Genomic DNA, 26,807 nt, shown 5'->3' on the forward strand with positions numbered 1-26,807 from the left:
ACCACTGGAAGATGATATTCCTGTGACGGGTCACTTTCGGTGATAATTCGTATGTGGATTTGGAACAACACAACGGACAAGATCTACGGTGACTGTTATCTCGTTTTACCAGCGTGGAACCTGTGGAATACTTCATATTTACCTTCTCTCTCCATTACGTGGATTACAAATATCTCTCTCTCCCATTATTTATCTCGTGGATTACTGAACTTTCCTACTTTACCATCTCAAGACTCTAAGCCTTGTTCCCCCAAGCTCAATAGTCTGAGAGTTATATTTACAGACATATATACACCTAACACTGTAAACTTTTGTTAATCTTGGTTGAGTTACTATATTATAAGTAGATACTAATAAAGCGAGTGGTTTTAACATTAAAACCCGACTCAGTGTGAAATCTCTTGCTGCTGGTTTGTTTCTAAAATGTTACAGTTCGTAACACTAGATCCTGGCATGGTTCCAGAGGACTGGAAAATTGCAAATGTCACCCCATTCTTTAAGAAGAGAGGGAGGCAGAAGAAAGAAAATTATAGGCTGGTTGGCCTGAGTTCAGTGGTTGGGAAGATGTTGGAGTCCATTATTAAGGATGAGTACTTGGAAGCACACGTAGGCCAAAGTCAGCATGGCTTCCTTATGGGGAAATCTTCCCTGACAAATCAATTGGAGTTCTTTGAGGCAGGATAGACAAAGGAGAGTCAGTGCATGTTCTTTATTTGGATTTTCAGAAGGCCTTTGACAATGTGCCACACATGAGGTTGCTTAACAAGATATGAGCTCATGATATTACAGGAAATACACTAACATGAAGAAAGGATTGGCTGACTGACAGCTGGCAAAGAGTTGGAATAAAGGGGATCTATTCTGGGTGGTTGTCATAACCAGTGGCTTTCAGAAGGGTTTGGTATTGGGATCTCTTCCTTTCATGGTATCCGTCAACGATTTAGATAACAAAATTGATGGCTTTGTGGCCAATTTGCAGGTGTTACAAAGATAGGTGGAAGGCCAGATAGTATGAGGAAGCAGGAAGTCTGCCGAAGGACTTGGACAGATTATGAGAAATGGCAAAGAAGTGGCAGTGGAATATAGTGTAGGGAAGTGTATGGTCATGCACTTTGGTAGAAGGTATAGAGGCACAGACTGTGTTATAACCGGGGAGAAAATTCATAAATCAGAGGTGCAAAGTGACTTGGCAGTCCTTGCGCAGGATTCCTTAGAGGTTAACTTGCAGCTTGAGTCTGTGATAAGGATGGCAAGTGCAATGTTAGCATTCATTTTGAGAGCACTGGAATACAAGAACTAGGATGAAATGCTGAGATTTTATAAGGCATTGGCCAGATAACACTTGGAGTATTGCGAGCTGTTTTGGGGCCCTTATTTCAGAAAAAATGTGCTGGTATTGGAGAGGGTCCAGAGGTGTTTCACGAGAATGATTCAGGGAATGAAAGCTCTGAGCCTGTACTTGCTGGAGTTTGAAGAATGGGGTGGGGGGTGGGGGGTTCTCACTTAAATCTATTGAATATTGAAAGACCTATATAGAGTGGATGTGAAGAGGATGTTTCCTATAGAGGATGAGTCAGGACAAAAGGGGAAAGAGTCAGGATAGAGGGACATCATTGCCACGGATGGCTGTGGCAGCCACGTCATTGAGTCTATTTAAAGCAAAGGTTGATATGTTCTTGGTCAAAGATTATGAGTAGATCTTACATATTTATTGGTGTTCATGTGATCGTCATAGGTAGTCCCTCCCTCAACAAGTTCCACGCTTACATAGGTTGACAAGCAGACAAAATGTTTTGTTATGCTTATTGTTAGCCTTTAAGTAATTCATAACTCAATTTTAAACTTTGAGAACGTAATTCGCCCTGTTACAAATACTGTCCCCACTGGGAAATGTATATCAAGGTCTTTGCCAGGCATTATGGAAGTGAGGGAAGCACCAACATCTCGACGGCAAGAAGCTATAACTCAAAAGTGTACAGCATGTCTAGTAAATTATACAATGCAGCCATCCTCTTCGTGTAGTGGAGCTTACCGTGTAGTGGAGCTTACCTTAAAGGTGTGGGCAGGATACTTAAAATGGAGACAAGTGTGGCTGATTAAAGACATGCCTTTGAGTTGCCGTCTGGGTGCACCAGCAAATCAATGTGCAATTTCACAGAATGTTCTTATTCCGCCCACACTGAATGTTTAAGATGCAGTCAGATAAATGGATGCTCAGAGGGTTAGACACTGACCTTAAGTAAATCTTTTCTTTAGCAATATTCTTGAATGATGTGCAAGTCAGACCCAAGTAATTAAAATCAACATCCCAATGAGAACCAAAATACCATTTTCACTTCTAATTTTGTTACAGAGTACACCACAAGCTATTCATTTAAATCATTACATAATATGAATGGACTGCTTCAGTTTTACCATGAAAGAAGCTGAAACTTACTAAGGCAATAATAGAATACTTATTACAGCAGGATAATCCAATCGCAGGATTCCTAAGAAACAAAGTTCCTTAGTTTGTACTCTGTCAACAGTCTTTCTGTGGGTCAATACATTATCAAGTAATCACAGAACCACAGTAGAACTTCAATTATTGAGACAGTGCCAACTAAAAAAATCTCTATAGTCAAATTCTTGTAGATTATAAAGCAATTAGTGATCAGCTGAGCACAGTTTAAAGCTGGATCAGAGCTTCCTTTTAACACCTGCTCAGACCCAAGAATTCTCCAAGTGAGAAAACTTTTCCTCAGCTGTCCTCTTAATCCTTTATCAATTACATTAAATCTATGTCTCCCAGTTTTGAACCCGTCTTGTGAGGGAAATAGGTCTTCTCTCTTCACCAGCCCATGGGGATTTTTGTTATCTCTGCCCTCAACCTACTCTGTTGCAAAGAAAATAACCACAGCCCAGACCAGTCTTCCATCATTATGAAAACTTACTACTCTTGGCAGCCATCCTTGTGACTCCTGAAACCTCACTATCATATCTTCCAAAAACATAGTGAGCAGGACTGGGCATGGTTCTGACAATGTTTTACACAGGGTGAATATAACCTCCTTGCTTTTTGTAGTCATGCCTTAGCTAATTAAACCAGCCTTTAAAGACAGCTGATCAATCTGTCCTGTTACCTTCAGGCATTTGCGAATATGCACTTCAATGTCTTCCTGTTCCTCAACACCATGCATTTTAACTATCTATTTGGCATTTCTTTGTCCTGTCCGCTCTCCCAGAATACATTAGCTAAATTCTCTGGATTAAATTCCATATGCCATTTTCCTGGTCACACAACTTGTTCATTGAATGTCAACTTTCTTCCTGATATCACTGCAGCTGCACATTATTTTAAAATGGAGATCATTTAGCAATTTCAATTGCTGCAAAGGGAAACCAGGATTCCTGACAATGGACCCAATCAGTGGAACAGGATAGTCACTTACCATTGCCTGCACGTTTCTTGTAGATTTCAATCTGCTCTTTGGCCTTTAGCAGTTGTTCTTCTAATGCATGCACTCTTCCAGCAGCTGGTAGCTGGTCAATGGGACCTTCAGGGATCCTGAATAGAGAAAGATTGGGTAAATAAAATATGCAGTCTCTGTTCATTTGCATATTGGAATTCCACACATGGGATGTTCTTGAGCCAATGGAATCAGAATAAATTACTTGGATGAACAACTCCTGGGCAGAAACACTGGTACAAAATGATAACCTTCCAATATGAGAAAAATAATCAGTGCTGTCTGTAGGGCAGGGTAGGCATGTTGGACTTATCTGCTCAGAAGTCAGAGACTGGCAGTGAGTTTCATTTTTCTGATTTTTATTCCTGAATGCACTGCTGTAGAAATTATCACTTATGACAAGCACTTGGTTCATGTATGAGACCTGTTCAGGGAAGGAAAATAGGAGCTGCAACTTACAATCAGTGCAGTGAGTGACCAACCCTCAAAACCTGACAGCAATTTATGGAGCACGCACACTTGCAGTTAAATGCAGAAATCCTTAAGTTGTTATCAGTATTATCTGCTTCACCACAGTATGCTGCTGCTGCTGACTTCTCCTGGGTAATCAGAATTCAGTGAATTATTTTCACTTATTGAGGAACTAATCATGCTATTAAAAATCCTTAACATGTTAATCTTTGCTGAATGAGTTGCAACTGATGAATTTCATTGTATAATTACTGGTCACAGAGTCTCACTCTATAAGTACACATTTTTCATTGTTTGAGTTTCAACTAATTCCATTAATTTTAATACAAAGAGAGATTTTATGATATTTATGATAGACAATATGTTAAGCTTGTTATATTTCAGATCCCACTTTAATTCCAAATGCTTATGAGGCTGATTAAAAACAAGACTGCCTTACTATTTGCTTGTTCCTTTGCGAGGAATCTTCAGTCTGACTTGGTGCTAAGCCTCCGTGTGGATATCACAGCAGCTGGACATCATACATCTCAACTTAGTATGGCAAATGCTCTGCCCCAGGCCGCAAGAAAATGCAGTGGTGTGCTATGCAATCCAACATGCAAACCAGTCTCCTCTCCATTCACCCTGTCTACACTACCCACTGCTTTGGGAAAGTAGCCAACATCATCAAAAACGCCGCCCATCCCAGTCATTCTACACCCCCTTCCCATCAGGCAGAAGATGCAAAAGCACATACCACCAGACTCAAGGGCAACTTCTGTCCCGCTGTTACCAGACTCTTAAACTCTGGTCTCCCAACCTACCTCATTATGGCTCTTGCACTTTGCTTGTCTACATGCACTGCACTGTCTTTGCAATTCAAATGTTATATTCTCCAGTATTTGTCTTTTTACTACCTTGATGTAATTATGTATGGCATGATCTGTGTGGATAGCACACAAGCAAAAGCTTTTCATTGTATTCGGGTATAGGTGAAAATAATAGCCAATAAACCAAGACCTTTCTGTTATCTTTTAAAACTCTAAAACGTTAAACTAATTGAAAGGAAAAGATGGGAGTCTGAAATGCGGGTCTAACTTTGTGTTTACTTTAAGCAAGGCACACACATATTAAGTGGTGGCATGATAACAAATGTCTTTTACGTACTTTTGCAGATAATTTCCAATGTATTATGTAAACAAAATGCTTTGTCAAAGAATTGTGAATTTTGTGAATGGGGAAATCCCTGCTGCATCACTACATCTGTGTGGTCAGCCTTCCTCTAATATAAAAGTGAGGGCCATCACTTTGCTATTGGTCACAAAATCAAAGCCGTTAATCTTTCAGCAAGCTGAAACTGACTTTCTAGTTTCCTGTTTGTCATTTTTCCTCAGTTTGCAACATGGTTGGTAAAAGGAGAAGGAATAGGGGAGGGTGTGGAGGCAGCAGAAATACATTCTACAATGATCAATAAACTAATTATTTGGAATCAAATGACTTTGCCTGGTGTGTCTGCACCCGTACAACATCCCTCCCCACCCCACCTCTGGCACTCCTTCTCTGCTATCTGTCCCATACCCCTCCCTCACCATTCCCAACATACTTCGCTCCTGCCAGATTTAAAAACCTCACTCTCCGCTCCATGTTGACAAATACAGTATTGTGCAGAAATCTTAGGCACCCTAGCTATATATATGTGCCTAAGATTCTTGCATTGTACTATAGGTCTACACAAAAGCTATAAAGTAACACAATCACTGAATGTTCACCTGATTATTTATTCATAAATAAAGTATCACCTCTACCTCAGAATTTACAAATGGAATACCATGGTTAAAAGAGTTATTGCAAAGTATTTGGAGAATGTCAACAAGTTTTCATAATGCACACAGGTTCCCTGAAAATAGATTAATCTTTCACATTTTGTACAGCAAGTGACATTGGACATGGCCAATCATTGCTGGGAGCAGCCTTAACTTCATTTGGAGTTAGATCATTGTGCAGTCTGATGGTGGGTTCAGTTGGGTGGGAAAACAAAACAAGGAGCTGATCAGCTTTGAGAAAGAACAAGAGAACTGCAGATTAAACAAGATTTAGAAGAAAAGTATTTGATTATCATGTTCTAATCAGAACATGGCAAAAACTCTGATCACTTTCACTATCAGTAGGACAAAAACTAATGTTTGTCAAATACACGTGGGAAGTGATGGTACAATATGTGTATCATAAACCAAGAGTAGTATAGCATACAAGTTAATTCTTCATCTGGTTGTTGCATTTCATTCCTGCTCATTATGTTTTAAATGAAGGAATCACACACTGGCAACTCAAATATGAAGCCAGTTTTGAACAAGCTACCACTTTTGTCCTCCCGATCTTCCAGAGGGGGAACGGTGCTTTAGTTCAGATAATACACATCTAAGCCAATACATGTAGCACATGCAGCACAGCCAAATGTAAAACCGCTCTCTATTTTGGCAAGTATGCCTCAGACCAACTTCAAATGAATTTCAACACGATCCCTTCCCCGTTTCACTCAAAGTCCAAGTGGAGTTTATTGTCATGTGCACGAGGTACATGTCTGCGCAGGTATAATGAAAAACTTATTTGCAGCAGCATCACAGGCTTATAGCATCACATAAACAGCATTCACAAGGAAAACAAAAACTGAACATAAATTATACACAATTTTTATAAGAAAGAATACAATTGGAACAAAAGAGTCCATTTTTATGGTCAGAGCTTTGCTAAATTAGGATTGTGCCAGTTAGTTCATGAACCAAATGGTAAAAGGAAAGTAGCTGCCCTTGAACCTGGTGGTGTGGGGCTTCAAGCTTCTGCACCTCCTGCCCAAATGGTGGTTGCTTAAAGGTGGCATGGCCTGAATGATGAGAATCTTTGTTGGTAGATGTTTCCTTCTGAGGCAGTGCCTCCTGTAGGTACTACTGATGGAGGGGATATACCTGTGATATATTGGGCACAGTGCACTACTTTCTGCAGAGTCTTATGTTCCTATGCATTCGAATTGCTCAGCCAGACCATGACACAACCAGTCAGGATAGTTTCAATATTATACATCTGTTGAAACTTGTTAAGGGTGTTTGGTGTCAAACTGAACCTCCTTAACCTCCTATCAAAGTAGACACAGGTGCACTTTCCTTATGATTGCAAGCATTGCATAGATGCAATCATAAAGAACCCTCCTGAGCTTAACCTGATGAAACTGCAATCTCGTGATGAAACAGTGATCATTCTGGACTAATGCTCAGTCAGTTTGATTGGACACTACCCAACTTGTATATGGAACTCTTATGGCCAGAATATACCAAAGGTTGTAGTCTTATTGGTGTGTATTTGAGTCTTGCTTCACAAAGTGAACAGCCAAAATCTAATGTAATACACCGGCAGCTCTTTTTCCGTGGCATAATTCTCATATTTCCCAGGGCCCATTGAGAGGTTTTGCGCAAACATCGCAAAGACTGCTTCAATTATGGTGAAGCAAATTGTAAATGTAAAACAACAAATGTTGTTACTTAATAGCAACCTTCTTCAGGGCAAAAAAATACTTTACAGTATTAATAAACAAATCTAAAAAATAATCTAACAAAATAATTCTAATGTCTTTTCAAAAATAAAATAAAAATGAGATCAGAAATGCAAATGCCAGAATCAATGCATTCCACACAACAAATATTATAATAAACTATTACGAAACCATTATCTGTCTGCATCCCATGCTGATTTATCATATGGATAATGTATGAATGAAAATCTCCCACAATATTTAGTTCATCTACCTATCTCATTTGAGCCGTGCCTTTCACAGCACCATTAAACAGCATTGCACATGTGCATAGTCTGTAAGAGAAAAAAAAGACTGGCTTTAAATCACATGCAAAGCTCAAGCTAAAATTTAAAAGAAAACTATTGGTAAAATGCGATTTCAGGATTTCATACTCTCAGACATATTACAGTTGAAATATTCTTCAAGGCAGAGCTAAAGAAATCAAACAGAAAATTCTTTCACAGATTCATTGTGATATGTTTTGGAGACAGTAGGCTTCAATGAAAGAACAGCTGAATGTAGCAGAATCGCTCTAATGTATTCATCTCTATAGCCCTGGACATGTTTTCAATTATAAATCCTTGAACATCCAATCAATCTTTGATGAAAAGTTATTCCCTGACAATCAAAATACATGTGAAACATTAAACCTTTGCCATCCACTATTCAACCATTGACTGTTGTTTCCTCCCATCCCTTTATGCGTCAATAGAGATGATTAATCAACCAGACATCACTGTGTTGGTTGAAACAATCTTCTACACATTCATGATCCAAGAAAACAAGAAGAACCTCCACCTCCAGGTGGGCTCAAGGATTGCCAACAATCCTTGATACTTGAACAATCTCAATGAAACCATTTTGGAGAACAGAGAGCAAATGAAGATGACAAATGATTCAAGTGCAATTATCTCTGTATGGTGGGGTGGGGTGGGGGGGGTGAGAGGTGAGATGAATGAGAGAAGGAGGGTGAAGGAAGGGGGCACAAGGCAGAAGGGGCAAAGGTGGGAAGATAGAAAGAGTGGGAGAATTTGGCCCTAACTACCTGTCTACATAACTCGATATTTCTGGGACTGTAGGCTGCCTGGCCTTTCACTGACCTTCAAGGACAGGGAAATATCTATTTGAATCCAGCTTGTCTAAAGCAGTAGGTCCCAATCCTGATATAATGCTGGCTGCAGAGATTTCACAAGGATCATCAAGTTCAGTAGCATACTCTTAATGTACCTCCTGCAAGTTAGAGAAGTAGCTAACAATGATAGAAACATCCTGTTGTTAAACGTGGCAGAAACTCTACATCATTGGGCTTTTGGGGTTCCTCAACCCTCTGCTTTGAACTCTCTGTAGCTTCCCAATGAACATCAGGATCATTGTTTCTGTTAATAAATTGCACACTTCAGCACACAAGGACAGGTAAGAGACCTGAAGCTGCAAACGTGGAGTGACAAAATGTGAAATATTGCTCAAGGGAAAAGAAAATAGATAGCAGGAAGAGAGAAGGAAGACCAATATGTTTGCAGTTTGTAGGTGCCATGTTTCAAACTTTACACTGGCAAGCATGTGATGAGTGGCACTGGTGAAGAGTTGATGGCATGTGGAAGAGAATAGATTACATTGACATATTACATTGACTTTATTCCAGACTTAATAAATCGATGCTATCTCTTATTAAACAGGGGTGGTCAAGCATACTTCTGAAGCAAGCTGTCAGCAAGTGCTCACATTTTAAATATGCCACTTCTTGCTGACTTGATTCTTTTGCATTGAAATTTACATCCCTTTGAAGTATGGAGACTAATAAAAGAACAAGGCAATGAAAAGTTGCTGGAAAATGTTACTCTTAGTTATCATATATATATCATCAACTCATGCAAGACTGATACATGCAGAGATGAGTCAGAATTGAATCCTGGTCAACATAGCTAAATGACAGCAGCAGTCTTTGCTGATTCCCTCGTTACCTGATTCTCTGTGACATAGTCTACTCTCCTGTACTTTCAATGGCAGCCAATCTATTCCTCATCATCAATGTTAACTTTCATCCCATTGCTAAGATTACAAGTCTGTGTGAATTAAGGTAAACCATCTAGAAGTCTGATTCCATAGTTTGCTTCCACAAAACCATAAATGGTATTTAGTTTCAGACTAACAAGTTGAAGCTGACTCTGAAGCCCATCCTCTATCCATTTCAACCTTAGTTCGCCTGCATACTACCTACTTATATCAAAGATACCTTACAGCATCCAGTTATTCTCCCAAGCAGCAGGTATTGGGATGTGAATAGAGACTGAAGTACACAGAAGAAACTCACTCAATGTTTTTTTTTGTAGTCTGTATCCACTAAGGTATAATAATATACTTGTGCACCATTTCATTATCAATAAAAATTAAACATATTAAATAACATACAATATATACACTTAGTAGTGACTGTATTAGGTACACCTGCTCATTAGTGCAAGTATCTAATCAGCCAATCATGGTCAAGAGATTCAGTTGGTGTTTTGACCAAACATGACATGACAATGGGGAAGAAATGTGATCTAAGTGACCTTGACTGTGGAACCATTGTTGGTGACAGATATGGTGGTTTGAGTATCTCAGAAACTGCTGATCTCCTGGGATTTTCACACACAACAGGCGCTGGAGTTTATAGAGAATGGTGTGAAGAACAAAAACAAAAAATTCCAGTAAGCAGCAGTTCTGTGGGTAAAAACACCATGTGAATGAGAGAGGTCTGAAGAAAATGGCTAGACTGGTTCGTGCTGGCAGAAAGGGGAGAGTAACTCAAATACCATGTGTTACAACAATGGTGTGCTGAAGAGCATCTCTGGATGAATAACACATTAAACCTTAAAGTTGATGGGTTACCAGCAACAGAAGACCACGAACATACACCTTGTGCGTATTTCTGTCAGATATTTAGAGCAGACTATAAATTCTGATTCCTTTTGGTTTTGCTTGATCAAATTTCTACCTTGGTATCAGATGTCCATAGAATTATTTTTTAAATAATTATCGTTGCTTAACAATCATAAAATTATTGGTTAATCTGAAACTTCACTTACATTGAGAAGAGTAACAGTTGAAAATATGCAGTAACAAATAAGAAGACAGAACTTCCTTAACCTTCAATTCTAATTCTTTTTCAAATTCAATGACAAAATTTTCTGAAATAAATATCCAATAAAATGTGAGAGAATTCTAAGTGGTTGCATTACCACCTGGTATAGAGCACCGATGCACAAGATTGAAAGAGGCTGCAGAGATTATAGATTCAGTCGGCTCCATCATGGGCTCAACCCTCCCCACCATCAAGACATCTTCAAGAGGTGGTGCCTGAAGAAAGTGGCATCCATCACTGAGGGACCTCAGCATCTGGGACATGCACCCTTCTCATTAACGCCATTGGAGTGCTGAACACCCTCACTCAATAGGAACAGCTTCTTCCCCTCTACCAAAGTTATGAAGAGTCCTTTATTAAACATTAGCTCTTTATTTATCCTTTGCAGTATTTATTTTTGTAACATAGCACTGCCTTGATGCCACAAAACATATGCTAGTGATCATAAACCTAATTCTGGTTGATAGGAAACTGCTAGAAATGAACAGTCCAAATAAATCTGTCTTATCTTCATCAAAGGGCCCAAATTTTCTTTTTAATGTGCAACAATAAACTTCACTCAGATCATCAGTTTTGAAAGTTATGCAGTAAATGCCCAAGAACCATATAAATAATTCAGTAAAGTATGACTCATTAGCCACATTCATGAGTTAAACATTGGATGGCTTTTACTCATCTGGAAGTTGTTCACCTAATCCTGAAATAAAGTACTGCGGTTTTGAACAGTCATTAAAGCTTATTCATTTCCAAACTTTAAATGAGCTCCAAGCTATTAAATGATAACTAATCTCCTACCAGGGCACTCTTGCTTGTAACTCTATCAGACTTCTAATCAAATTTTATTAGTCCAAGAGGAAACCTTACTCTCAAAGTGCCATTTCTTGGTTTAGCTTACAATTGCTGATTTCAAGCTGTATGTGCCTGCAAACTGGCACCTCTACATTATCTGCAGCCTCAGAAGATGAGAGTTCTTATCCATTCTGGGGAATGAAAAATAAACCAGCAGCTCATACTGCCAGATTGTTTGGGAGCATATCGTGGAAACAAGACACTCTTGTACCAAGTCAGGAGAGGAGACTGGGTAACCATGCAAATAAAAAACTTCAAGGAGCACTCAAATTAAAAGGCAAATAACAAATCCAAATGGATCAGTTCCCTTCTGATTCTTCTCATGTGAACCTGCACAATGTAACACCTCAAGGCACATCACTGTCATGTCTGAGCCCTTGCTTTTTTAATGTGTGTACATTCACACTTCTACCATTGGTTAGTGATTAGAAACAGGGAGACAGTAAAATGTTGTACCTCCAATGTTCTACTGTTCATCCTCAGTAGAACAGAAGGATCTAGGAATAATGGTGCATAGTTCCCTGAAGGTGGAATTTCATGTGGATAGCGTGGTGAAGAAAGCTTTTGGTATGCTGGCCTTTCTAAATCAGAGCATTGAGCATAGGAGTTGGGATGTAATGTTGAAATTGTACAAGGCATTGGTGAGGTCAAATTTGGAGTATTGTGTACAGTTTTGGTCACCGAATTATAGGAAAGATGTCAACGAAATAAAGAGAGTACAGAGAAGATTTACTAGAATGTTACCTGGGTTTCATCACCTAAGTTACAGAGAAAGGTTGAACAAGTTGGGTCTTTATTCTTTGGAACATAGAAAGTTGGGGAGGGACTTGATAGAAATATTTAAAATTATGAGGGGAATAGATAGAGTTGATGTGGATAGGCTTTTTCTATTGAGAGTGGGGGAGATTCAAACAAGAAGACATGAGTTGAGAGTTAAAGGGCAAAAGTTTAGGGGTAACATGAGGGGGGACTTCTTTACTCAGAGAGTGGTAGCTGTGTGGAACGAGCTTCCAGCAGAAGTGGTTGAGGCAGGTTCGATGTTGTCATTTGAAGTTAAATTGGATAGATATATGGACAGGAAAGGAATGGAGGGTTATGGGGTGAGTGCAGGTCAGTGGGACTAGGTGAGAGTAAGAGTTCGGCCTGGACTAGAAGGGCTGAGATGGCCTGTTTCTGTGCTGTAATTGTTATATGGTTTTATAAAACCAAGGCTAAATGCACAGCAGATACCAATTAATCAGCGTAGACCATGGATCAAGCCTGACTACCTGATTTATTGCCCTTGATTAATTGTTCATATATTGGGGAAATGAACAGGGAGAAATGTTTGCATGCTGCCCCTCAACAGCAACACACAAGCCCTGATTTAGAGTCTTGCCCACATGGGACCACTGGCACTACTCAACAGTAGAGTGGCGAGTTATCAAGGCAGGGTCAGGTACAGGAATTTCTAAAATGGTTTCCAACTTAACTTGCTTCATTTTATAAAAATGTTCTACAAACCCTTAAGCTAACAGCTAGAAGCAAAGTTTGCAGTTTTCATCACTGAAATTTAAAAGGACACTGAGACAAGATCCAAGCCCAAAGGAAACTGAAAAAAATGCTGAATCAGAACAAAATTATGCACAAGTTCAAGCATTAGACATGAAAGCTTTTTCAAGGTATATAAAGATTTTGCCAGATCCTGGTGTTATGTCTCACCTCAAATTTGATTGTTAAAACATTTGCTTTATGAATGTTCAAAGAGTTACAGCCATAAGAGCCATCTCGTTAGCAATAACTAAGCAGTGAAAGCATTTACGGTTGTCCTCCCAGTCTTCACCTTGATCTCCTTAGACAGCTGGAGTCGCAATTAAAATGAAGGGAAAGGCAAAATTATAAATCACCAATCACACATCCTTAGCCTCCTCTCACACCCTCTCTACATGCTTTCCAAGTTCGCAAAGATACAATGCAAACAGCGTAAATGGAAGCACTAAATTAAAGAGAGATATCATCAGATTGAAAGATATTTATCATTGTTTGCTCAGAGTAGACAAAAGTGCATTGGACATTTTGGCCTTATAGAGAAGAGGGCAGAGTACTTCATAAAAAATCAACAACTAGGAACATGGGGTTTTGCGTACATGGATGAGTAAAATGTCATGTGCATGTGCACAAGAAAAATCAGAACAGCTAAGGGAATGCTGGCTTCAAAAGACGGGAAATGTTAGCCTTCATTTGTTGGGGAATTGAATTCAAGAGCCATGAGGTAATTTTGCAGGTCTATAAGATTCTGGTTAGATCACACTTGGAGTATTGTGTTCATTTCTGGCTGCCTTATTAAAGGGAGGAGGTGGATGTTTTAGAGAGGGTGCAGAGGAGATTTACCAGAATGCTGCCTGGGTCAAAGAGCATGCAAAAATAGGTTGATTGAGCCAGAGCTTTTCTCTTTGAAGTGAAGGAAAATGAGAGTTGACTTGGCAGAGGTGTGTATGATGATAAGATGCATAGAGTAGACAGTCAGAGACTTATTTCTCAGGATGGAAATGGCTAACATGAAGGGGTATAATCATGACATGATTGGAGGAAAGTATAGGGCTGATATCAGGTATATTATTTTACACAGAGAGTAGAGCTGTGTGAAATGCACTGCCAAGGGTAGTGATAGAGGCAGATACAATAGGGACAATTAGGGGACACCTGTATAGGCACATAGATGAAAGAAATGTAGAGGGGCACAGGGCAGGGAAGGGATAGATTGATCTTAGAGTAGGTTAAAAGGTCGGTACAACATCATGGGCGAAAGGTCCTTTATTGTGCTGTTCTAAAATCTGGTGCACAAATATTTAGAAATTACGTGATGATCTGAAAGCAGCAATTGTATCACATTTTTAGGCAGATCACATCTGGAGGTAGCATAGTGCAACACCATTACTGCACATTGCATTGTTGTTTGGAGTTCGGTTCCGGCACTGTCAGTAAGGAGTTTGTACGTTTTCCCTAGCAGACTGCGTAAGTTTCCTCCGGGTGCTCCGGTTTCCTCCCAGAGTCCAAAGGTGTACTGATTCGTAGGTTAATTGGTGATTGTAAATTGTCCTGGGATCAGGCTAAGGTTCTGGGTGATGGGCTCATTGGGCTGGAAGGGCCAGTCCCACGGTGAATAAGTAAGGAGTTTAATTTAATTAACTTGTAATTAAATTAAATTACAACCAAGCAAACTAAGGTTAATTTCTTTGGAACCAAGTAGATTAGAAGAATTTGAAGAGAAACACTCAACATATTAGAAAAAGCTTTATTCTCCTCCTCCACCATTGAATGGACAATGAACCTATGAACACAATCTCACTACTTTTCTTCTCTTTTTGCAATACTTAATTTTAATATACTTATCAAAATTTATGGTATATTTTAAATACTGCAAAACAACAAATTTCACAAGACATGTCAGTGATAATAAACTTGACTGATTCTGATACGGGGGATATTTGAAGGGAATTTTCAAGATACTGATGAGAAATAATAAGGTAGAGAAAGAGAAATGATGACAGCTGGTTGAGAAATCTAGAACAGGGAGGCAGAGTCGAAAATCAGAGACAAGCTTTCAGAAGCAAATTTAGAAGACTTTTCAACAAGCAGACGGTGGAATAAGCTGAGAATTTTTAAACACCATACGTAAATGAATCAGAAACAGAATCAGGTTTATTATCACCTGCATGTGTCATGAAATTTGTTAACCTAGCAGCAGCACTTCAATGCAATACATATTATAGAAGAGAAAAAAAATTAATAAATAGATTACAGCATATGTATAATGAATAGATTAAAAATTGTGCAAAAACAGAAATATATATTAAAAAGTGAGGTAGTGTTCACAGGTTCAATATCCATTTAGGAATCGGATGGCAGAGGGGAAGAAGCTGTTCCTGAATAACTGAGTGGGTGCCTTCAGGCTTCTGTACCTCCTACCGATGGTAACAGTGAGAAAAGGGCATGCCCAGGGTGCTGGAGGTCCTTAATAATGGATGCTGCCTTTCTGAGACACTGCTCCCTAAAGATGTCCTGGGTACTTTGTAGGCTAGTACCCAAGATGGAGCCAACTAAATTTACAACCCTCTGCAGCTTCTTTCGGTCCTGTGTAATAACCCACACCCCTTCCCCCCCCCCCCCACATACCAGACAGTGATGCAGCCTGTCAGAATGCTCTCCATGGTACATCTATAGAAGTTTTTGAGTGTATTTGTTGACATACCGAATCTCTTCAAACTCCTAATGAAGAATAGCCTTCTTTATAATGACATTGATATGTTGGAAGCAGGTTAGATCCTCAGAAATCTTAACACCCAGGAACTTGAAACTGCTCACTCTCTCCACTTCTGATCCCTCTATGAGGATTGGTACATGTTCCTTCGTCTTATCCTTCCTGAAGTCCACAATCAGCTCTTTCGTCTTATTGACGTTTGAGTGCAAGGTTGTTGCTGCGACACCACTCCACTAGTTGGCATATCTCGTTCCTGTGCATCCTCTTGTCTCCATTTGAGATTTTACCAACAATGGTTGCATCAGCAGCAAATTCATAAACGGTATTTCAGCTATACCTAGCCACACGGTCATGGGTATAGAGAGAGTAGAGCAGTGGGCCAAGCACAAACCCCTCAGGTGCACCAGTGTTGATCATATTGGCAATTGCTTCTAGGTCAATTAGTTTTACATACCAGATTGAGAATACCTCTCATTATTTGACAAAATTCAAAGATGAAAGGACGTGCATTGATTTAGGTGAGAATCAGACGTGCGACAGGCTCAAAAGTTAGAAGATCCATTTCTCTGGCAAGGTTTCCTGCCAAAGTAATACTGCACAGATCCACAAGAGTACCATCTACTAAATGCTCTGTAGTTACACAGCTAGACTACTCCAGCACATGAACTCTACATTCAATGTGGACAAGAGCAGCAGGCACATCAAATCACCAATACCAGATGGTTTCCCTCCATTTGCAGACTATCCTGACATGGAAATATTACATTTGGTCCTTCAGTGTCACTGGATCTAAATCCTGAAAATTCCTCCGCATCAGCCCTGTGGTAATACCTTCACAAGCAAGACTGAAGCAGTTCCAAACATCAGCTAAATACCACCTTCTCAAGAGAAATCAGGAAATGCTGACTGTCAGCAACACCCAGTTCCTGAAATATGAATGAAGTAGTTATAAATATTTTCTACTGTCAATTTATCTATTTCATAGCAGGTTTGGTACCAATTGTCCCACTAAATGTTTTACAGCTGAAGTAAATGCAGGTGTTTCAGTGGTGATTAAAATTACAATTAGTGAAGGCATACAGTAACTATTCTTCAAAGAGATGGAAACTGCAATCTTTTCCCCCTAAAACTAAATGAGATTTCACACATTTTCCTGTTTAATATTCAAATACATATCAGTGGCAGAGATAATATTTAGATTTATGGCCCATAACAGAGCCATTATGTCACATGTAGAGCAATGACCCAGTGAGAGAACAGGAGTCATTTTTATAAACACAGTTATGATGATGAGAAATTAAATTACTCTTCTAATTACAAGTTTCTTTCACAATCAAGAGCACTGGGTAAAAAGGAACATGCCTTTCTGTCACAGTTGATCCAAATATCAACCAGAATATTTACACTGACACTGATTGGAAAAACTATAAGATGTAAACAACCAATGGGGGAGTGCGGAGAGCAAATGTCACATGACCAAGAAGCATTCTGGAAATGTTTGGCCAAATATGCAGGAACATAATGGACCAGATCAAAGAGACATGACAAAGGGCTGTATTAACAGTAATCTAAACTAAAGTGGGAGAAGCCCATCGAAACCCTGCATCACGACACAGTGATGAGATCAGGGTAGATTAATGTTCTGCAAGTGGGTGTGAAACACAGATCCGTACAACAAAAGAACAGGCCTTTGGCCCACAGAGTCTGTGCCAACCATGTTGACTAGTTAAACACACACTAAAGTAATCTCATTTACTTGCACATGACCCATATCCCTCCATTTCTTGCCTGTCAAAATGCATCTTAAACATTGCTAGAGAGAGATTGGTAGGTTCCTATAACACATTTCCTTTAGCTCCAACAGGCAATATGTTCCAGGCACTTACCTATCTCTGTGCTTTTAAAAAAAAGGCTTGCCTTGTAATCTCCTTTCAACTTCTCCCCCTCTAGTTTTAAAACAACAACCTCTAATATCTGACTCTGGAATAAAGATGGACTCCACAACCCATCTATGCTTTCTATAATTTTCCATGCTTCTATCACATTGCTCTAATTTTGGACGCTCCAGATAAAACATTTCCATTTTTACCTTATAACTAATACTCTCTGATCCAAGCAATATTTTGGTCAATCTTTTCTGTACCCTCTCCAAAGGCTTCACGTCCTTACAGTAATCTAGTGACCAGAGCTACACACAATACTCCAAATGTGGCCTAACTAAAGTTTAAACAACTACAACAAGGTTTTCTATCTTTTATACTCAGCATTCCAAATGATGAAGGCTAGTACAAAGCATGCCTTTTCTTTAAACCATATTTTGAACTTGTGTTACTACCTTCAAGAAGCAATGCACTTAGACTCCAAGATCCCTCTGCACACATCAGTGCTCCTAAGGGCCCTGCCATTTAGTGGAGATGTTCATGCCATCAAGTTGGAGGCTACCTGGACGAACATGAGCTGTTGCTCCTCCAACCTGAGACTGCTTCATCATGGCAGTAGCGAAGGCCATGGACAAAATTCTGCCACTTACTGTATGCTTTCCTCTTGTAGTTGTCCAGATTAAACTTCATCTGCCATTTCTCTGCCTATATTTTCAATTGATCTAGGCCACTTTATTAGGTACAGCTGTACATTAATACAAATGTCTAATTGACCAATCATGTGGTAGCAACTCAATGCATAAAAGCATGCAGACATGTGGCAGTTCAGTTGTTGTTCAGACCAAACATCACAAGAAATGTGATCTAAGTGCCTTTCACTGTGGAATGACTGCCGGTGCCAGACAGAGTGGTTTGAGCTTCTCAGAAACTGCTGATCTCCTGGGATTTTCATGCACAACCATCTATAGAATTTAGAGAATGGTGCAAAAAAAAATCCAATGAATGGCATTTCTGTGGGCAAAAACACCTTGTTATTGAGAGAGGTCAGAGGAGAATGGCCAGACTGGTTCAAGCTGACAGGAAGGGAAGAGTAACAGAGAAAGAGCACCTCTGAATGCACAATGCATCGAAGTGAAGTGGGCCACAGCAGCCGAGGACCACAAACTTACACTCAGAGGCCGCTTCATTAAGTACAAGAGGTCCATACTAACGAGGACACCGTGCATATCCTGCTGAGGCAAACTTTCTCGTTATCCACAACTCTGCCTATTTTTGTTTCATGTGCAAATTTATTAATCAGCTCACCTACTTTTTCCTTCAAATTATTTACCTCTATCACAAAGCACAGTTTGCAACAATGATCATTGCAGAAAACCACCTGTCACAGAACCTCGGTGAAAATAACACCCCTTAACACCTCTGTTTTCCATGGCCAAACCGATTTTGAATCCAATCTACCAGGTCACTGAGGATCCTAAACATCTTAATCTCTTGGATCAAGCTATAATTAGGGACCTGGTCGAAAACTTTATGCAACAATAGAAATCCTGTTGAAAGTCCATCAATGCAACATCCATTGTCTGACCCACATTACTCATCCTTTTGATCTCCTCATTTCCTAACATAAATGTGGCTTCTTCCATGGTCAGAACATCTACTATCACTGGTTCCCAACCTGGGGTCCACAGGTCCTCTTGCTTAATGATATTGGTTCATGTCACAAAAAAAAAATTGGGAACTCCTGATCTACATGCTGTGTCAAGAAACCCTGCCCCATCTAGATATCTGCAACAGGGGAGACCCCATCAATATTGGGAAAATTACACACTACAACTACTCTATTGTTTTTATATCTTTCCATAATCTGTGTACATGTTCTTCCATCTCCTGCTGGCTATTGGGATGCCTATGCTATAACCCGTTATTGTGATTGACCTTTCTTATTCCTGAACTGTCCCCTTGGTTTCTCACTGAATTATCCCTCCTAGGAGTTCCCTCTAAGTGCAGCTGAGACATTCTCCCTTAACAGTAGTGCAATTCCCCCATCTCTTTTACATCCTCCTTTACCAACCTGGAAACTTCTGAACCCTGATATGTTGAATTGTTAGTCCTTCCCTTCTCTCAACCAAATTGCTGCAATGGTTACAACGTCATATTTCCATGAAATAATCCAGGCCCAAAACTCATCTGCCTTACCTGCAGAACTCCTGTCATTCAGCACTTCTGCCATTATCTCCTCTGTGTTCATTAACCTGGCCTTGCCTGTCCTTCCTTTCAGTCTGACTTGACCGAACCTCTACTTTCCCCTCAATCCCTCTACTTGCTCTAGTTCTCACATCCCTTGCATGCTAGCTTAATAGCTGAAAATAGCCATCAGTAAGCAGTAGACAAGATAATTAATGGCATTTGGGACACTATACTTATTAGAATTAAGGAATGTCACACCACTGCCACACAAATACCAAGAGCAGTCCTCAGTTCAGTCTTACAATACAAAGCCGGTCCCAGAGCATTGCCTGCACTCACCAAGAATGTTGATAGCCATACGAGATGGGCTGTCAACCACTGGCCAAGTTCTATTCATTATATCTCAGAAGACTAGAAGCTCAATGTATGTTTATTTTCAGACAACTGATCTCCTTGTAGACAACCTTCTACAAAGGTTGACTGAACTTTTGGCTGTGGTTTGGAGTGCTCTTCAACCCCAAGAAAAGTAAACAGTAAGTCCTGATGCAGGGTCTCAAGCCAAAAAGTGAACTATTAAAGTCCCTTGCTTCCTTAGAGGCTGCTTGACCCACCAAACTGCTCCAGCAGCTTGCCTTGTGCTCCACATTACAGCATCTGCAATCGCTTATGTCTCCAAAAGGAAACAATGAGTTGCACATACAAGAAAGGGAGATGGACCAATGCATTTATTAACAGAATTAACAGATTCAAACTGACACCTTACTGACCATGAGAGTGTCAAATGTGGCAATTATATCCACAAATCAGTGTGGTTACAGTGTGCAGAAAACTGCATTAAGTGGCACTTAAATCATAATAGATGTTCATTATGATCAAGTTAGAGAGGATGTCAAAAAATTTGATCGGGACTTTCAAATGACCTTCAGACTTCAATCAGTATTGGCCCATGATTCCTTGACTCTAAACTTTGAACCCCGGAGTCCTGGTGACATTGACCCAGGATTCTGATTTAGAAATATAGCCTGGTCCAATGAGTCTGCACCATCCAATTATACTTGTGTGGACAATTAACTGACTAACATGTACATGTTTGGAACATGGGAGGAAGCCCACGCGGTCACAGGGAGAATTCACTAACTCCTTACAGACAATGGTGGAATCTAACCCGGGTTGCGAACGCTGTAACAGTGTTACACTAACCACTATACCACTGTGCCACCCCTAGCAAGCTTGATTCAAGTTGTACAGAGCTCTAGTAATTTTCTTAAAATATTTCAACTTTAGTCAATTTCAGACACTGCCAGGTGTGGCCATTCTCCCTGATGTAAAAAAAACACATTTGAAAATGTACATTCTTCTCACATAACTGTTGTAACCATGAATGAGTTCTGTCAATCACCTGCAGCTTTTTGGTCAGGACCACACTATTTAAAGCAATGATGTAGTTTCATATCTGGTTATGAAGGGATTTTAATTTGAAAAAAAAATCCTCAATCATCTTTCCCAACACCTAAACTCTCTTCAATAACAGTAGAAAGTCAAGCAGTCTTGCGGGCTTAAATGAGGCTTTTGTTAACCTCAATAATGGTTGAACAATTTAGGAAAGAGATTATTGAGATAAATTGAACTTCAGAAAGTCATAGAGTCACAGAGTCAGAGTTCTGCTGGACCTTCAGCCTGCTAAATTTCCGTAACAAGTACTCATCTATACTCAGAATCAGGTTTATTATCACTGGCATGTGACGTGAAATTTGTTCACTTAGCAGCAGCAGTTCAATGCAATACATAATTTAGTAGAGAGAAAAAATAAAACAATAATAAAGTAAATCAATTACATATATTGAATAGATTTAAAAATGTGCAAAAACAGAAATACTGTATATTAAAAAAAGTTAGGAATTGGATGGCAGAGGAGAAGAAGCTGTTCCTGAATCGCTGTGTGTGTGCCTTCAGGCTTCTGTATCTCCTACCTGATGGCAACAGTATCATCTCATTTACTAACACTTGGACCAAGCCTTCTCTGCCTTAGCAATGTAAGATAATATCTGTCTCTACCACCCATTCAGGGAGCACATTCCAAATTCCAGGCATTCTCTGATGTAAAAAGAAGCCTCCTGAGATGCTCTCTGAACCTATTCCCTGCAGCTTTTGATATTTCTGTAGTGGAGAAAACTTCCTATTCTCAACTCCGCTTACGCCTGTCATTATTTTGTGAACCTCCCTCAGGCTCCATCGCACCCCCCCCCCCCGCCAAGGACTTCTCCACTTCAATATAAACTAACCTTTGAGTCCCTCCCCATAACTGAAATGCTACATCCCACACTCCTCCCTAGTGAATCCTCTCTGCACCCTCTCCAGTGCAATCACATCCTTCGCATGCTATGGAATCGGATCTGCACACAGTACTCCAGCTGTGGCCTAACTAACATTTTACTAACTTATTCCATAACCTCCCTGCCCTTATATACTATGCCCCAGCTAATTGTAGCAAGTACCCTGTACAGCTTCTTTACCATCTTATTTCCCCGTGCTGCCAGCTTCAGGGATTCTAGTATACCAGAGTCCTTCTGTTCTTCAATACTCATCAGGACTTTATCATTCATTGTGTATGTTCCTCTTTGGTCTTCCTAATGTTCATCACTTCATACTTGTCAGGATTAAATTCCATTGGCCATTACTCTTCCTATTTCATCAACAACTAGCCACCTCACAATCAACAACATTACCAATTTTATTTTACTTGTTATAGCTCTTGCATTAATATCCAAACTCAATTAACTGTGAGATATTGATTCAGTATCGATTCCTGTGATATACAAATTGTCTTGGGTTTGTAATCGCAAAAGCAACCCTCCACCACCACCTTCTGCCTCCTACTATCAAGCCAAATTTGGATCCAATTTTCCAAATTATCCTGGAAACTCATGGGCTCTGAACATTTGGATGAGCTTCCTATATGGAACCTTGGGAAAGACTCTTTTGAAATCCAGGTAAACTACTTCCACTGCACTCTTCTCGTAAGAACATTGGTTATTGCTTAGAGAAATGCAATAAAGTTCTTCAGGCACGATCTCCCCTAACAGAGCCATGGTGACTATTTTTGGTTAATCACTGCCTTGACAAAGTACAAGTTTGATGTTTTCTTTTTTTTTGCGTGTGCCTGTGTGCGTGTGAGTCTGTGCGCATGCTTGCATGCGTCCGTGATGATGTCTTTTTCATGGCTTTTACAAAGCGCGGAGCGAGAGAGAGAGACTGTGTGGCACGCCACTCCTCACAAACATTTTCACAGTATTTTCCCTTTATTTTACGAGGTCAAGTTACGATCTCGACACTCAACCCAGCATGGATGGAAAGCGTACTCGTGAGCGGACCCGACTAGTTTTGAACCCGGGAACCTCCACTCCAGGGTCCAATGCTGATGTCGTTGTGCCACCAGCCGGCCCACAAGTTTGATGTTTTCATATAAATTTAATCAATTTGCCCCAAAGTTCAGGATTTCAGGAGAGTTTGAATAGCAATTTTGTTCATTAAATTATAATTAAGTAAATAATATGGATGAATTCTGAAGCATTTTGAGTACCTTGTAGCTTATATAGAACACTGATGTCATCCCTAAGATTCAGCTACACCATTTGCATTTTGTGTGCAGTTTCAATGTACCAGAGCCTACTTTATTTGATTGAAGTTATCTCCCTTAGAAAAGCATCCAATTTTTATTACCAGTCATTGATACAAAAGAAATCACTCATATGTAAAAGGATTTCCTGACATTCGACCTAAAATTGCCTTTCACACATCTGAAGCTCTGTTCTTCTGACTAATGGTTGTAGTTTTAGCTTCTTGACCTGAGATAATGCCCTCTTGTTCTGGATTCTACCATTAGGGAAAACAGGTACCCTCCTCAGAATCTGAGACATTTCTATTCAATAAATTTAAGTTCCTTAACTGCTTGTAAGGAAGGAGTTAGATGTGATTCTTCCATGGCATATGCAAAAATGAAATGGAAGTCTGTAGGACAATGCGCTGTGAGGGATTGTTTTGAAAAAGTACAAGAGAACCAGTCCACAGCAATGTTGTGAGGAAGTTAATGGTATACAAGTCAATAGCTATAACAGTGGAAGAAGATGAAAAACATGTTTTTCATGGGAAGGCAATGTCATTGTGCAGGTGCAGTACCAAACGCACAGAAAGGTACCAGTGTAAGGGGTTTTGAAGGGTCTATAAAAGGAGCACCTTCTTGGTGCAAGGAGAGTGTTTTGTCCTTGGCTCGGTCACGGCAGGTGATCAGTGCTAAGATTGGGAACAGTATGTCAAGAAAGTCAGAGCATGTCAAATTGGAGTTAGACTTAGAGAGGGGAGGCTGTGTGGAAGCATTCCGCAGAACAGCTCATTCAGAGGATAAGTATTATTTTGATTTCTGTACTGTTACAATATACTGCTGTAGAGATTTGTTTGTACTTTTGTATTGCATTTGTGCTAGTTCTATTAAACTGTTTTCTTGTGGCCCTGAACTCGTGTGTTGTCTCCTTTGTTTGTGAATACATATGCAAACACCCTGAGCCGAACCAGGAAAGAACACAAATTTTAAAGTAATTTTTGTTTACGCTGCTCTGATGAGATTTGAATTGCCACTTAATTGTCACATTATTTTAGCCATCATCAGCCCTCACCTTTTCTGTTTCCAAGACAGAACTGTTGCTCACATTCTACTGAAGGCGTTGAACACAGCTTTGTTGAAGGATCCTAGTTCTGAAGCATTATCCTGCCTGAACTGCTGAGTTCTTTTTCTAGCATTTTTATTTGTTCTTATTTATCCTCTTACCTCACTGTGTGTGTGTGTGTGTGTGTGTGTGTGTGTGTGTGTGTTATGACCTAAATCAAGCTTATTTTGTCTGTAAAACAGGTTATATTGCTTTTGTCTATTCCAATCTTCAGACACTTGGCAAACAATAAATACCTTGTTTTGTTCTTGATAATCACTTTTTACTTTGCCACTTAGTATCAAGTCTGAAGTTACAGTCAAAAGCAATCCCTAAACTTTAAAAGGTCAATCAGCTTTCTGAAGAGAACACTTGTTAACTATTTATTTGGTTAAAGTTTCAACTTTATAAAAGGTATTCTTTTCTGCATTATGCAACTGAAATTTGAAAAACAAACTTTCACAAAAAAATAAAGATCAGGGGAGAGCTGTCTGTTTGATTGGCACCAAATCAGCTCCCATAGAGATCACTCCCTCCACCACTAGGGCACCATGTCTCCTGTGTGAACCAGCTATAAAATGCACTGCAATTACTCACATAGCTGACTTCACATCACCACCCTCAAGTTCCCCTTGAAGTTTCACACTATGGAAATTCAATACCATCATTACTATTGGATCAAACTCCTGGAATTCTCCTCTCAAATATGAATATTTAAAAAAAACATTTCTCATTGATGGCAAAATGACTTCCAACAGAGACTTCAGGAACATATCAGGCATCCCAATATTCTGCAGTTGCAAAACAAGTCCCTGCACTGTTAACAGGGTGCTTGAACTGAAGAAAACAGGTTCATATTTGTCTCAGGCTGGCACATTGTACCTTTCACGATTTAATCCCATGTGGGAGTACATCGAGAAGCATTTGTACTCGTTTGGGGAAAGGTAGCACTGTGGTTGTACATCTGGACCAAACAAAATTGGATGATTTTGGTAAAATTTCATCATAGAAAAAAGTCAAAAAATCAGCAACTTTTGTCAAAACCCAACATATTTATTAATAACTTTAAGACTATAGGAGTGAATCTTACCAAGTCTGGCCAAATTGTGACAACGTTTTAATGCTGCTTTATAACCTACTCATTACAGATTTTGTGTCTCCGAGCACTCTAATTAACTTTTTCTCTACAGCCAGCATAGTATCTTGCACTGAGTTCCAATTATCCATCAACTTTACCTTCATTTAGCTCTGCCTTCTCATTTGATTCAATTCTAAATCACTGTACTCATCTTCCATTGCCATGCATAAAACTGCAATCTTTTCCAGTCTTCCATTCCCTTCAGGTTTTCAGAGTCTAGCTTCCTGAACGTTCATGTGATGCCAGCAATTTTCTCCCCAAACTCATCTCTCTAGCCAAGCTTTAAACACTTTTCCTTCAACATTATATACCATGAAGGTTCTGCTTTCTTTCATGGAAGCATTCTTGCTTTCTGTGTTAAGGCACCATGGGTTACAACTACATCAATTCATTGAACTCTGCAGTTAAGCTGATCTTAGAGTATGCCAAAGAGCCGACTACGCAGAGAACCTTTGTGATCCAGATCCTGAAATCTGCAGTTACTTCACCAAAATGTATAGTTCCATCTAAAACCTGAATATTGTTTACTGTTCCTTTGTTTTTGGTACAAGAGCACATGCATTGAGACAAATCATCCACCAGCTGCAGGAACCCAAGTTGCCCTTAATGTTCACGTTTCAAGCTGTGATCTTAAAAGAAACTTATTATTCTTTCTTACTGCAACCCAATGACTACATAGCTTGGTGCTGGTTCAAATTTTGACCTTTAAAATCCAAGTGAAAAGAAAGTAGTTATGTCATAACTGGCCTTCAATGAAGACAGCAAACGAGTACAGCAATACTGACCTTCAAAATTCAGTAAGCAAACCAATGCATCAACCTTTTGTGGGCTAAATCTGGCACATATTCAGCATTTACAAAAATCTATGTACAATATGGCTCTGATATTAAGATTAATTCTACAATATTCATAAGATGCAAGAATAACTACAAAGAATATGTTGATGTGATTTCTATAGGATATTGCACTGTCAGAGTTAGTTATGTATGAGCTACAATTTAATCTTACTTCAGGGCAGCTAATAAAGCTTGCTTCTGGAGAGACATCCCTTATCTAGGTCAAGGGCTAGATCTGACTGCAGAATAGCAACCAACCCAGCATTAATAATTGAAAGCAGAAGATTGCACCCTTTATGAAGTAATTCCCACTAACCTCTTAGAAACCTTGAACATGTGGACAGTAGTAGCCAGACTTAAAAAAAACTCACCAACTTCAACCTTGCCTG

General features: G+C 39.6%; 1 protein-coding gene across 12 annotated transcripts in view; it reads right to left on the reverse strand.

The window, feature by feature from the left end:
- LOC134348361 (alpha-(1,6)-fucosyltransferase) overlaps positions 1 to 26,807 on the reverse strand; it is an 877,712-nt gene that overhangs the window by 153,020 nt on the left and 697,885 nt on the right. For all 12 annotated transcript variants that reach the window (XM_063051654.1, XM_063051603.1, XM_063051613.1 and 9 more), the window contains one exon: positions 3,432 to 3,547. In XM_063051654.1, the coding sequence (XP_062907724.1) occupies positions 3,432 to 3,547 (116 nt within the window). The remainder of the gene's footprint in view (positions 1 to 3,431; positions 3,548 to 26,807) is intronic.

The sequence above is a fragment of the Mobula hypostoma genome, chromosome 1, assembly GCF_963921235.1.
Source record: "Mobula hypostoma chromosome 1, sMobHyp1.1, whole genome shotgun sequence".
In the NCBI taxonomy this organism is placed as follows: domain Eukaryota; kingdom Metazoa; phylum Chordata; class Chondrichthyes; order Myliobatiformes; family Myliobatidae; genus Mobula; species Mobula hypostoma.